The sequence below is a fragment of the Xenopus tropicalis genome, chromosome 7 (assembly GCF_000004195.4).
Source record: "Xenopus tropicalis strain Nigerian chromosome 7, UCB_Xtro_10.0, whole genome shotgun sequence".
Taxonomy (NCBI): domain Eukaryota; kingdom Metazoa; phylum Chordata; class Amphibia; order Anura; family Pipidae; genus Xenopus; species Xenopus tropicalis.
In genome coordinates this window covers 110,473,776-110,488,997 of record NC_030683.2, presented here as the reverse complement: position 1 = coordinate 110,488,997, position 15,222 = coordinate 110,473,776, and the positions used below count along the sequence as shown (strand labels likewise).

Genomic DNA, 15,222 nt, shown 5'->3' with positions numbered 1-15,222 from the left:
TTCACAATTTAGGCTTTTTGGTAATCAAAGTGTAAACATAAATTGATAGACACATTAGGGGTTCACAGGATTAAAGGTATAGCTGGGCCAATGGAAAGTCATTCTTTGTGAAATGGCTTTGTGGTTAAATAATGCCAAAACAGAACAAAACTAGTTCAAGCAACTGAATCTGAATTGTACCATCTGTGCATTATGCTCAGAACCAGAGGAGATCATAAGAATGTGGTTGAATAATGACTAAACTCAAGCAAGGTCCTATTAAAATGAAAAAACGTTTAGAGAGATAAATGAATGTTAATATGTTATAAAGAAGTAATATATTTATAGCATCTCATCCGTGATAAATTAGTAGAAATGTAAAAATCAGTATGGCAACCATATTGGCTTCCAAATAATACAGTCTTAACTAAGATAATGTAAAGCAGAGGAACCATCATGGTTGGGGGGAGATGGGGAAAAGGAGCCAAAGAGCCCCTCTCTTCTTAATACAGAAAGGTTTCACATGCCTAATGCTACACACATTGTATTGCCTTAAAACCAAAATGAGGGGAATTAACCTTAACTTAAGGAATTATATATGACCTACAATTCACTCCTTAATGTGTCTTTGGCCTACTATGCATCCAGAACCACTGGTTTAATAGCACAAATACATGCAAACATGAGGGCAACCTGTTTCAATCTCCTTAGCTATCGTCAGTGCAAGATATTGGTACATGAATTATGAGGGTAGAACTCAGACAGCAGTAAAGCAAAGGAACCATCATGGTTAGGGTGAGAGGGGCTAAAAGAACCATTCTCACATTAATATTAACATTTATTTATAAAGCGCCAACATATTCCGCAGCGCTGTACAGTAAGTGGGTTTCATACATTGGACATACAGAGTAACATATAAAGCAATCAATAACCTATCAGTGGCTCAAGAGCAACATGGTGCTCACCAACCTTTTTGATGTTGTTCCCAGTGGCCTCAAAGTAGGTGCATATTTTTACATTTCTGGCCTGGAGGCAAGTTTTGAAAGCAAAAAAGAGCTCCTCCTGCAGGCTATCAGTCCACACAGGGCTATCAAATAGCCAATAACTGCCCTTATTTGTCATCTCCAAGAAACTTTTTTCTGGTTGTGTGGCTCACCATCACCAACATTTTTACATATGAGTGTGGATCACGAGTAAAAAAGGTTGTGGATCCCTGCTGTAAGGGGTGCCATACAAGGAGCAAAACAGAGTTTCACATGGGTAATATACAAGGGAGGGTAGAATATAAGGCAATTACTGAGTTTTTAAAAGCTTTATTAACATTACTTTCCTTTCCAGCATACTTGTATTGGTGCTGCTCTTTATCCATGTGTTTTATTGATTTTAAAGTAGACACTTATTTGAGTCATTAGTGTAGGTGATAAGTTTAAAGTTTTTTCACCACCGGTGGCTTTGTGACGGCAGGGAGAACGTGTGCTATGTAGGAGGTGCAGATCGTATTGGCTCTGAGGTGTGCATTTCTGTAGTGGGGAGTATGAATTTGCTTGCTCATGGAGTGTGGGTGTTAGGAACCATTGGGTGCTGACTAGCAGACTGGAACCCTTATGCTGAGTAGTATGGTGACTGGTGGGGCTGTGACATATGGTTGCAGTTGTAAAAAGGTGGTTGTATTGGTATGAAAGTCACTGAGTCAGATTTTGGGTTTCAGGAGGTAAATAAAGTTCTTGGCCTGCAGCCTTGCACCTTGATATGGTCATGGAACTCATCAGTGAGTTATATTTTACAGTTGAGGTGTATATCCCATGATATGGGGTTATTTGGCATCTCTGCATATCACACAAGCCCCATGGTACTTAAAACATATATAGCAACAAAAAGCCCCTGTGAATGTTGTGGTAGTAGTTTTATCCACTGACCTACATATCTTCTGTCTGAGGCTGCAGCGCTGCACAGATGGTGACACATTTACACGTTTGGGAGCAATCTTTCTGTTATGTTACACTCTTCCTATAATTAGGGTCCCTACCTCATTTTTTTAATACTGGTCACATGTGGAATCTATATGCTGCAAGCCTCATCAGTACTAAGCACAAATGCATGCTGCAACTAAGTTTCTTAGCAACCATGTAACCTACACCTGATAAATGTACTAAAATCCATGGATCATAAACTATTCTTATGTGGCAGGGGTTACACGGGGTAAAGTAGCAACCGTACCCCAATAACCTCTCCTTGCAGCCTCTTTTTGAGCTTTTCACCTCATCAAAAATAAAAAATCTTCACTCTAGGGAACTGATCTGAGGTGTGAAAATAAAATCTGCTTGTGAAAGAGGAAGTGCAAGTTGGGCAGCTGTGACAGGATGTCTCCATCAGCTTCCTCCCGCTGTAAATATCAAATCACTGTAAAATGTATGTAGCTATTTGATATATATTCAACCAAGGAGACTTATAATATAATTGTGTATATAAAGAGATAGAGAGAGAATGGTATATATAATTATGGCTGGAAACACTGTTATCAAACATTCGGAACTTACTGTACCAGCCCAGAGGTTCCACTGCAGTGGAGTAACAATAGAGGAATTAGACCCAGGGCTGTAGGGTCTGCTTCCTCTATTGTTGTATGGCTCCTTTCCTTCCACCCGCTCTCTTACATGCCCTGGCCTGCTCGCATATAAATCCCCGCTCCCTGTCCACCCTTAGATAAGTGGGCAGGGAGCTATAGACAAGAAGGCTGGGGGACAAGAGAGAGCAGGGGTGGAGGGATGGGGGCCAGGGGCTGGTAGAGGTTGCTACTCTGCATCAGGCCCTTTCTAAGATTTTTTAGCAGAGGGACCCAGCCCAGGGTAGTTACACCACTGTTCCCCTGGTCTATAACAGTAATGGCCCATGCCTTCAAAGTTGCCCATATCAGCCCCATCTTTGACCTTAATAGGCCATGTTTCACCGCCCATGCTCAGTGTGCTCTGGGCTACTGCTAAGAAGCTGAGTTTAGGCATCATCAAGAATGACTGAAACATGACTGAGATTCTATATATCATATTAACTGATGCCACATGGTTAATTATTTATAAATGCTGAGTATTGTGTATATATAGTATACTGTGAATCAGTCAATGACAGCAGCCCAGAGTACGTGCTGTGAATCAGCAAAAAAGAAGATGGGGAGCTACTGATCTTCTCCGTTAAAGACTGTGGCGGCCTTGGACGACTCTACAAGTTTTTGATTTTTGATTTAAAATCACAGCTTTATATTACATTTTAGGAAAATTCACTTCAAACACTCACAGACAACACACACTTACTGCCAGTAAAGGGCCCTAAATGTTCAGATGAGCCAGAAACTCCAATGGGCCCTCCTGCAGTTAGGCCTCTTTCTCTATATGCTCAGATGGCAAATATCCAATGGTGTTACAGGAACTAAAGCTGGCCATATATGCGCCATATCTGCTGTCCGAATTGTTGTCCTGATAATTTTTGTACCATGGCAACTGGTTATTTAGTCGTTACGGACAGGTTAGAAAATTTTTGTCAGACAACAATAAAATCTGCGCATGTATTGTGTATCTGGCGATATACTTGGGGACCTACAATGCATTTCCGGGACATCACTTTTGTACAATTGGTGTCTGCCAACTATTTTATGTTTGGAGCATGATACGCTGGTGGTGGATGGATAACCAAACAAAGCACTGGCTGGTTTTGTGCCACCTTTGTGCAATACATAGTAAACAAAGTTGTCCTGTATTAAATGTGTCTTTTTTATATTAATATTCCATTTGACTAAAGTAATAATTATTCTGTGTAATTCCTAGAGTTTGAGAGGACACATTACCCAGATGTTTTTGCCAGAGAAAGACTTGCAGCAAAAATTGATCTTCCTGAAGCCCGGATTCAGGTATGTGAAATCACTTCAAATGTGTTAAGGATTAAGTATTATTGGTTAGGACTCGAGTAACAAATTAACAAATTATGAGGGATAAATGGTGGGAATCTGAAAAGGAAAATCATACACACTTTACTTGCAGGACAGTAGGGAATACCAAAAAGGGGCATTTTATTCAAAATATTGACACAATTTTCTCAACAGCCACTGTGAATTCCTCCAAAATCCTGCTAGGTTGCACAAGCCTTGAGAGTTTTTGGAGAAAATTTCTTGGAGGAGGGGTTAGGCAAACTGTCTCTATCTCATGGTAGTTTATAATGTGTATGGGGTTGCATTAATAGGCACACCATATTTATGCCCAGTGAATCCAATGCAAATGCCATTTTGAACTCACACTCTGAAAGTGACGCAACCCCACAAATTCCACATGATTTGGGTCAAAACCCAAGCACAATTGCATCAATTGTACAATTGGACGCTCTGGGCACTTGCAACTCAGCCACAACTTGGAATGAAGCTGTATTTTAGTTGGAATTATGGGGGGAAATGCACTATGGGTGAAAAACATGATGATTTGCATCTGAAAATACACTTTAAACACTGCACTTGCATTAGTAAATGACCCCTTAGATTTGATCCATGAGTTTTATAGTGCCAGAATATCAGGCAGCACATTAGTAAATGAATGTTTAGTTATTCACAATAATAATAATTAATGTTCATAATAAGCAGAATAAGCTTCACTGTGACCCTTCAGTAAGTTGAGCACTTTATCTCAGCTCTATGCTGAAGACACAACACTCTAGCACAGTAGGCAAGTAGGCGACTGCAAGAAAAGTTAAATAGATAAATAGCCATTTTGGTATTTGAGAAATTTCTTTCAATTGACCCATGTTACAGGTTTGGTTCTCAAACCGAAGAGCCAAATGGCGAAGAGAAGAAAAGCTGCGTAACCAGCGACGCCAAGCAAGTAATACCTCCAGCCACCTCTCCATCAACAGCTCCTTCTCCAGCAGCGTGTACCAATCTATCCCACAGCCCAGCAACTCAGGTGAGCAACAAATAAACATGGCATCTTTAACCTGATTACAACAAAATTGAGAAGCTATGGCACTGCATGAACAGTATAGCAGATATTTTATGGTACAAAAGCCCAATTATACCTTTAACCATCCATCTATTTTAGGTTCAATGCTTGGCCGAAGTGAAGCAGCTATAACAAACAGTTATGGTTCTCTGCCTCCTCTACCGAGCTTCACCATGCCTAACAATCTCCCTATTCAGGTGGGCACATATATATTGATATTATTATACCTGTGTTACTAATATTATTAGGCCTGTTTTAATAATACCGTATATACTCGAGTATAAGCCGATCCGAATATAAGCCGAGGTACCTAATTTTACCTTAGAAAACTGGAAAAACTTATTGACTCGAGTATAAGCCTAGGGTGGGAAATGCAGCAGCTACTGCTAAGTTTTAATAATCAAAATAAATACCAATAAAATTACATTAATTGAGGCATCAGTGGGGTATATGTTTTTCAATATTTATTTCAAAGAAAAACAGTAAACTAGCTTTGTAAGCGGAGAAAAAACAATATGAGTACTACCCAACGCTTATTGCACATTGGCAAACTGCCAGCAGACCCGGTCCCTGAGGAGATGTAAGGGGAAATAAGTATTGCTAGTGGGAGCCTAGGCCAGGGCACTTGAGGGTCTGGTTGCAGGTGGCCTAATTTTCACACAAAGGAGAGAGGGTGCTAGTCTAGAGGAACCCATGGCACCCGACTCGAGTATAAGCCGAGGGTGACTTTTCGAGCACATTTTCGGTGCTGAAAAACTAGGCTTATACTCGAGTATATACAGTAATAATAATAATAATAATAATAATAATAATAATATTAGGCCTGTTTTTACTAATGCCTGTGTTACTAAAGCTGTGATAATACTTTAAAAGGTTAAGTCTGAATTTAGTTTTGAAGAGGTCAAGGGTAAATTCCTTACAGAGTATTTAGACATGTTCCAGGGATACAGAGCAGCAAGAGAGAAAGGGTTAAGGCAGTGTAAGTGGCACATATGAGGAGCATGGTCGCACCACAGCCAATGGGCCACTGTTTCCCAGTTGTTATTCAATTACAGCTATATTACCATAACAGGACCTAGTAATGGAATATAGCATTAAAAAAGCATTTGTACAAATATGACAATATTTGTTATGTGTGAAATAAAGATCAGCTTTCCAGAGACTGTGTTGTGTATGCTAGAATAGTGCCAAGTGTGTGATGTGGTTTCTCAAAGAGTGTGTATCCCATATAGGTGTTAGATATAGTGCAGAAATGATTGCTCAATTAACAAAGATCAAGCAGAAACTGATATTGTAGATCCAGGTGCATTACATTATTTTTCTCATCGAGGGGCAAGCTTCTAGTAGTCTCTTAGAAATTATCAAGAACAGGTATGGGATCTATTATCCAGAATGCTTGGGACCTGGGGTTTACCAGATAAGAGATCTTTCCATAATCTGCTGTACAGCGCTGTACTGTATGGGATGTGGGCTTCCCATTGGTTTGTCCCTGAGGAAGAGCACTGGTTGTGCTCAAAACGTTGAAATTTTTTCAATAAAAACATTTTTTCTTTTGTATCAAGCCCCTGTGTGTGCTGCACTCTTTCTATTTTATTTTTGTTTATGACCTGCACCAAGGGCATTTGGACTTGTGTAGGGTGTGCTCCTCTCTGTGTTCTATATATATTGTGCCATATAGTTACATAAAAGGGATCTGTTCTATGCCTTTCCAGCCCATTGCGAGTCAGACCTCCACCTATTCCTGCATGATCTCATCGAGCCCGTCAGTGAGTGTCCGCAGTTACGATGCTTACACCCCTCCTCAGTTACAGACTCACATGAGTAACCAGAATCTGGGATCTGGTGCTTCCAGTTCTACGGGTAAGAAATATGTCTCTCTCTGTAACCCCATCCTCACCACTGCAGCTCTGGTAAAAAGATAATCAATATCACCGGCAGTCTTATAGTGATTAGCAGCTGCAATGTGAATTTGATGTTTACCCATAATGGACTGCCCTATAGATAACAGCCCTATAGGTCACCAATGAGTGTATGTCTGTCTAATTTGCCCACCGACATGGTGGCCTATATCTGTCATAATCATACTGTGGGAATACAAGGACCTTTTGGGCAATGGTGTAACTACAGAGGAAGGAGAGCCCATGGCTGCAGGGGGTCTGCTCCCTTTATAGGAAGGTTGTAGGGGTCCCAAAAAAAAATATTTGCAGGAGGCCCAGGCCCACAATTAAGCTACTGCTGCAACACGCAGAAGCAAACCTTAGCAGATGGGATTTATAAACCTGTCACAGGTATCAGTCAGGCCAGCAGTGCCTTTTTGGGTCTCCTATTGGGATTACATCAAAAAATCATCCTTCAATTTATTTCATGTTCAAATAATGTTTCTACATCTTTAGAACAAGTTAACATGGAGTTAAGCACTGTTTGTTCTCCTATTACAGGATTAATTTCTCCTGGGGTTTCCGTCCCTGTTCAAGTTCCAGGAGGTGACCCAGATCTGACTCAGTACTGGCCAAGGCTGCAGTAAAGCCGGGATGGATCTGGCCTAATACAAGTTATGTCAACTTACATTAATAAGACTAAACATCATCATCTGCAAACAAAAGGACATTATGAAGGTCAAACGGGGCAAGAACCAATGATTAAGAAGCGAACAAGCTGTATTTTTATCCTTTCAATTCTAAATTCCAACTTTTTTTTTGTTTTTCAAGAGAAGAGAATAAGACATCGCCAGCTCAGTCTGTCACAAAATAAATTTCACCAAATTAGAGCAAACCTTTCTGAACAGAGCTATTCCATTTTAGTTGTCGAGAGCATCAGTAATTTCCTGCTGTATTACACATGATGTGTGACCGACCTTGGTGGTTTCACTACAAAGGTGGCTTATTCGAACAGTACTTCCTGCTATTCAAGCACTGCTGTATGGAGGTGTTTGCTGTTTTAATTATGTAGCTGTGCTGTGTCCAGCTGGATATCCTACATCATGTGTAGCCTAAAGTTATCTAGAAAACAAGGTCTTACCTTGACCACACCGTCTTAGTAATTAATACCACTTCATATTGCAGTCTTATTGTAAGATGGGCCTGTACTCTAACTGAATTATAGAGGCAGACACAACCCAAGGCATATTTGAATGAATTTATTCAAGAATCTTCAGAACTTAATCATTTGCTTAAGATCTCATATACTTCAAGGCATGAGATACAAAGATATAGAAAAAGACATCTCCAAGATATTGGTTGTTGTGGTTTCCTGTTCTTCTGAACTGCACATTTCCCTTAACTTAAGCCTCAAACCATTCTCTGTGCTGCCGTCATACGGAAGGGCCATAGCCTTTCCCTTAGGAACATATCATTGGTGTATTATTAAAACCAGTCAAAAGCTTCATGGCTGCATAGTAAATAGAGCCATGAGCTATCAGTTGCATCACATAAAAAACTCTGATCTTGTGGAATATTCAAAGAAAGCATATCATAACCGTGCTGAAGAAACCATTGCACCCACTGCCTCCAAAGCCATGAAACAGAAGAAGGGTTGTGAGAGTACTGGAAAAACCTTTCCACCATGTACTGTGAGATGGGCTACTAAAAGACCATCTGCTCCGACTAGATAAGAAATGAGTAGGGATATCTGAATGGTTCTTCTTCAGCAATTACATGAATTATCAGCTATGATTTGGCTTAATAACGCTTATTTGTACAATGACACAAGGGTGCCATCGCTCATACTTAGGATAAAAGAAGAATATGAAGGCAACTACTTCCACCGCATTCTTTACTGTACTTATATAAAGGAACATAAACAAGACCTTATACAAGGAGAAATGGCAATCTATTTATACCACTGGCAAATTCAGATTGGACATATACATACAATTCTTCAGTGGGCATCCAGGCATTCAGGGATATCTGTTGTATTTCATGCGCATGTTATTTCATATTCTTTAGGTTACACAAGTGAAATTGAATTTTGTACAGTGCTAACTTTGAGCCTGCCCTATGGTCGTTCAGCTTTTTTAAGGTATAAGAAGTAGAACTGGGTGCTCGGAATAGTATTTCAGCAACAGCGTAAGGGGGAGACTGGTTGAGCACTGGTTGATTTTATTACTGTTGCTATCTCACCCTACTATCCCCTACTGTTCCTACCTAGATATACTGATCATTGGGGCCTCTACCATGTGCAAGGCCCATAGCATTCACCCCTAAATGTATCCCCTTAAGAGGGCAGTAGTGGCACAATATAAATTGGTGCAAGACTGTATCTGGAGAGACTTCCACATCAGGTGATTGGGCCAACATAAACTGCAACACAACTTAAAAAATGTCTACCAGTGAATGTCACAGTAGTAACAGCTTATTTAAAGTCATTTTGGCAGAAAAGGGTATTGGACATGGTTGTTGAAAGGTAAAAAGACAATTTACAACTCAGGTCACCTATAAATACTCCACAACCATATTCACTTCCATAAACACTGGTTCGGTGCATCCCTACTATCAACCTTTGAACAACAGGAGTGGTGGGTATTTAAAGATTTAGAGGCTGTTCACTGATTAAAATTTTTTGTGGGGGTTTTAAATGTTCTTCAAGAGCAATTACGCCGAAACACCTATCATGTAAGAGAGAGTCACAATAACCCCCCTACCTCCTTTCCTAATCAGATATAATAAGGATATCTCGAACTCTCTCTCATTTATACACAAAAGAATGCAAAAAATTGCATTTGGTATATTACTTTATTAGCAACTTCAAAACATTGTGTTATATTAATGGCCTCTCATGGTACGTACTAATATATTCATTGTTTTTAAAGAAAGGTATTTTGTAACTCCAGAAGTATACAGTTAAACATGTCCCTGTCGCGGCTCAGATGAATATATACTGTACAGGTACACATTTTTATATCCAATTTCTCCTCTATAAACATCTGAAAAGGCTTTTCCATAGTCCGTCCATTTGCTGGCACTAAAACTGATGCTACAGTTCTCATTAAAGACAGGTCCTGGGGATAACATGGCAAATAAAGTGTCAGTATTCCTTTAATTCTGCTAAATTACTGCCCTGATGACCGAAAATGCAACCTTACTGGGCTACAGGTGTGATCACTGACTGAGCATGTATGTACCATATTCCTAATGTGTTGTCTTCATTATTTAAAAGAAATGTGCTTTTGTCAACCATTAAAAACACTGTTTAACATTTAGACAATTGAGTTCTGTTTGATCATTTATCCAACCAGATTTTATATCAAGCAATCCAATCATACTATGGCTAACATATCGACAGTATGACTGCTGGTTATACTGACCATGGCACACAAGTGTCACTAAAGATATATGTCATTTAATCATTAGGTCATGTCCCTTGTGAACCTCTTGAGAGGGAAATCTAATACAAAAAAGGGCTATTGGAGTTAATTCATAGTCAGAAAGATCTAATGGTTATACAGGTATGGGACCTGTTATCCAGATTGCTCGGGACCTGGGGTTTTCCAGATAAAGGAGTCTTTCTGTCATCTGAATCGCCAAACCTTAAGTGAACCAATCAAATAAACATAAAATAAACCCAAGAATTGGGATTAATTAAATCCTAGTTAGGAATCAAGTAAGTACAAGGTACTGTTTTATTATTACAAAGAAAAAGGAAATAATCTGTAAGAATTAGAATTATTTGCTCAAAATGGATTCTATGGGAGATAGTATTCCTGTAATTTGGAGCTTTCTGGATAACGGGTTTCCAGATAAGAGATTGCATATTTGTACTGGAGCTTTATAAATATGTGTTAATAATAATGAAGTATAATAATGACACTTCCATGGAAGCTAGGGCAATTACATAAAAATAATAGCATCATTTTGCTTTGTGGCTGGGATTCAAGATGCACATGGCAAGAACAATGATCCTATATCTGTTACTCCCATTAGAGGGGTAGTTTGCCTTTAAGTTAGGCCTAATTGATGAGATGCCCCACCCAGTGTGCAAAGTAATAAAAAAGGCCACAACGGGTCATTTTTTTGTACTTTGTCCACTGCGTAGGGGATTGTTCAAATAGCCACACACAGGCTTCTGCACTCCATTTTGGTTAAGGGGCACCAGTGGGCAAAGTGGTCATTATCCTTTTATATAAATACTTGAAACACACAAGCAAAAATCTTATCCGCTCCTAGTTACTGACTGAAAGGGCTAAAGCCAGTGGCCTATGGTAGATCCAGGAAACACTGCCCATAGCTTTTTGTCATGTTGCTGATTGGTATTCTTCTGTACAAGGGCAGCACCCCACAAAGTACTACATATTGTTTACTGTGTCCCAACTTAACTTTTTATTCTGTACAGATGTATTTCAAGTGTTTGGCTACCTTGGCAACCAGAGTGCCAGCAGGCAGAACTAAATACAAAGTGACTTGCACAGAGAGACAGAATGTGTTGCTTTGCGCTGTATTATACGTCCCCCCCTCCCTTTTGTGGTGTTTCTGGTACAGTCTGGTTAGCAGGCTCCTCCCACTGTGAAGCTTGGGATTAGCGTACGCATGCCATGCCCTCTCTCTTCTGCTGTTAGTTTCCTGTAGGGTGAGCACACAGAGTGAGGGTGCGGTGAGGCCACCGGTGAATTCAACAATGTGAGAAAGGAAAGAAGCAGAATCATGTACTACAGTTTCTCCTCATACACCCAACAAAACTGAGCCTCTGTACCATACGTCCCAGAGTATCTTATGCTTTAAATATGGTTCCAGAGGCAAAATAAAAGCCACCATTTTGTTCTGAGTTGACATGTCTTCAGCAGCATAAGAACAGCCTGCATTCTTCACAAACGGGCATCTAGTATTAACAGGGGTTTCTGCTGCAATGACTCTGATTTCAGAGCAATGTCACAGGGGCAGGAAGGTGGGTAGGTTTAAGGTTGAGGCAAACTCCACTGACCCCCACTGATTAAAAAAAATAAAAAATAAAATACGGTAAAAAATTACACTCACCCCCAAATTACTGACTGGCTTATTCACAGATTAATCAATAATTTCAATATTTATATAAACACTATAGAATTGTTATTAAGTCTCTTAAGCAATTTGCGTATCTTATGCCAAAACTTACATAACATCTGTAGCAAGCAATGACAATGCAGAGCAGTGTGACGGGGCAGGTAGGTGGGGTTTTACACCTAGGGCACACTCCACTGCTACTATAGGCACCATCTCTCCCTACTATACCTGCTATCCCACAGCCACAGTCCCTTCCCAGAGGCTATTATCCCCCCACTGCTACTATAGCCACCATCTCTCCCTACTATACCTGCTATCCCACAGCCACAGTCCCTTCCCAGAGGCTATTATCCCCCCACTGCTACTATAGGCACCATCTCTCCCTACTATACCTGCTATCCCACAGCCACAGTCCCTTCCCAGAGGCTATTATCCCCCCCACTGCTACTATAGGCACCATCTCTCCCTACTATACCTGCTATCCCACAGCCCCAGTCCCTTCCCAGAGGCTATTATCCCCCCACTGCTACTATAGGCACCATCTCTCCCTACTATACCTGCTATCCCACAGCCACAGTCCCCTCCCAGAGGCTATTATCCCACTGCTACTATAGGCACCATCTCTCCCTACTATACCTGCTATCCCACAGCCACAGTCCCCTCCCAGAGGCTATTATCCCACTGCTACTATAGGCACCATCTCTCCCTACTATACCTGCTATCCCACAGCCCCAGTCCCTTCCCAGAGGCTATTATCCCACTGCTACTATAGGCACCATCTCTCCCTACTATACCTGCTATCCCACAGCCCCAGTCCCTTCCCAGAGGCTATTATCCCCACTGCTACTATAGGCACCATCTCTCCCTACTATACCTGCTATCCCACAGCCACAGTCCCTTCCCAGAGGCTATTATCACCCCACTGCTACTATAGGCACCATCTCTCCCTACTATACCTGCTATCCCACAGCCACAGTCCCTTCTCAGAGGCTATTATCCTCCCACTGCTACTATAGGCACCATCTCTCCCTACTATACCTGCTATCCCACAGCCACAGTCCCTTCCCAGAGGCTATTATCCCACTGCTACTATAGGCACCAACTCTCCCTACTATACCTGCTATCCCACAGCCCCAGTCCCTTCCCAGAGGCTATTATCCTCCCACTGCTACTATAGGCACCATCTCTCCCTACTATACCTGCTATCCCACAGCCACAGTCCCTTCCCAGAGGCTAATATCCCACTGCTACTATAGGCACCATCTCTCCCTACTATACCTGCAATCCCACAGCCACAGTCCCTTCCCAGAGGCTATTATCCCCCCACTGCTACTATAGGCACCATCTCTCCCTACTATACCTGCTATCCCACAGCCACAGTCCCTTCCCAGAGGCTATTATCCCCCCACTGCTACTGTAGGCACCATCTCTCCCTACTGGGAGCCTGTTTAGTAGGTAATTGCAGTAGTCTAATTGGGATACAATAAGGGCGTGAATTAGTGTTTTAGCTGTAACGTGCAAATAAAAAAGGGCATATTTTGGCAATGTTTGATAGAAAAAGCAGCAGGTTTTGGCAATAATTATATACATAATAACATGATTAGAGAAGGAGAGGGAACCCCCAGCCAGCATGCCAAATTAACAGGACTAATGGTCATGCCACTAATAGTAATGGTAAAATGGTAAAAGAGGAGGGGCTAGGTCTCAGTGGGAAGACCATAAGCTCTGTTTTAAGGTGCCTTTGGTTTATCCAGGAGGAGATAGCAAAGAGGCAGCTAGTGATCTGGGCCTGAATGTCAGTTGTTAGTGAAGAGGTATCTACATTATCTCGATGTCTTCTGAAAAGTAACATTTTAGACCAAATGAAGAGATAAGTTCTCCTAAAGACAGAGTGTACAGGGAGAACAGCACAGGGCCAAGTACAGAACCCTGGGGCACCCCCACACTTAAGCTGGACCAGGGAAGGGTATTTGTTATCAAAAGCAACAGAGAAGGAGCTGTTAGAAAGATACCAAGTACCAAGTAAATAGAGAATATGCATTCACAAAATGGTCAACAGTATCAAAAGGAGAAGATAAGTCCAGGAGAAGTCATTTGCAATTCTACAGAAAAAAGCCAGACTGGATAGGGTTGAGCAGATTGTAAGTGAAAAAAAAGTTGGTGCTATGAGAAAAGACATTCTGGAGGTAGGAGGTTAGAGGTAAGGGAAAGACAGGATGGGTCCAGTGAAGCATTTTTAGAATGGACTTGACACAGGCTTGTTTGAATAAAGAGGGGAAAGTGCCAGAAGCTAGAGATGATTTGAATATCTGAGTAGGTTCTGGAGTACGGCTAGAGGCACTGTTTAATAATTAGGAGGGTATAGGATTAATATATTAATCCACACAATTCAAATAAAAAAGGAATGTCCTTCTAGCATAAAAAATAGATGCCTATATTCCAGTATACTGCTTTTTTCTGTTCCCTGGCATCCACATCTATGTCTCCCTATAAATGCTTCCTGCTCCACTCCCCCCTTGCCTTTCCTTGCCTCTGTATACAGTCATGCCCCTGAGCGCCTAGAAGCTGTCAGTGTGAACTGTAGCACGGTCACCTCGAATCAGGGCACTGGAGCGAACGGAAGGACCGATAATTGCCAGAGCAGTGGGGAGGGTTTAAGAAAGATGGAGGGAGATGGCAGGGTGGGGGGATATATGAGTGTAGCCTCAGGTTATATGTTTTAGACATAGATGCAGTCATATATTGCCATCCCACACACGGACATGTTTACAGCTCTGTGATTGCGGCAGCCTAGTGACAGTGGAGAGCAGTGATAGACTTAGTCCAATCCCTCTGATTAGACATCAGAAGCTTCTTTACTTCACAGTGATTGTTGATGGAAATAAAGTATTTTCTGCAATGAAATAAGTTCCATACTAGTCCATACTAGAATACTTGTTCATAGCAAGGTGATTCCCAGTTGGGAAGCCCTGGGGTCACATGCAACCATCCTAGGGAGTCCATGGCTCTCCAGGCTGCAAAAGTGTTCCATTCATGTCATTGCTATGTCATCAATGTTTTATATTGTAAAGTTCAACCCATGAACATCAACAGGCCTGGACCAGCAATCCGGCATAGACAGTCACTACTAATTGGGCCTGTGGGCGAGTTGTTTGGGCATAAGTGTACTTGAAATGCCAAGGCCTATTTTGAATCTCAGTCTGGACCTGAACATCTGGGTGTAAAAAAAAAATTGCCCTCCATTAAGCACATTAGCAAGCCCTAATGAATATCTACACAGACCTCTGCTTAGTCTTTTC

The 15,222-nt window shown here is 41.3% G+C and overlaps 1 protein-coding gene across 2 annotated transcripts in view; it reads left to right on the top strand.

The window, feature by feature from the left end:
* The window catches only part of LOC100485335 (paired box protein Pax-6), a 29,702-nt gene extending 19,553 nt beyond the window's left edge, over nt 1–10,149 (top strand). For both annotated transcript variants that reach the window (XM_004912020.4, XM_002938531.5), the window contains exons 4-8: nt 3,795–3,877; nt 4,766–4,916; nt 5,052–5,149; nt 6,665–6,812; nt 7,391–10,149. In XM_004912020.4, coding sequence (XP_004912077.1) covers nt 3,795–3,877; nt 4,766–4,916; nt 5,052–5,149; nt 6,665–6,812; nt 7,391–7,476 — 566 coding nt within the window. In that variant the 3' untranslated portion in view covers nt 7,477–10,149. The remainder of the gene's footprint in view (nt 1–3,794; nt 3,878–4,765; nt 4,917–5,051; nt 5,150–6,664; nt 6,813–7,390) is intronic.
* The last annotated feature ends 5,073 nt before the right edge of the window (nt 10,150–15,222 follow it).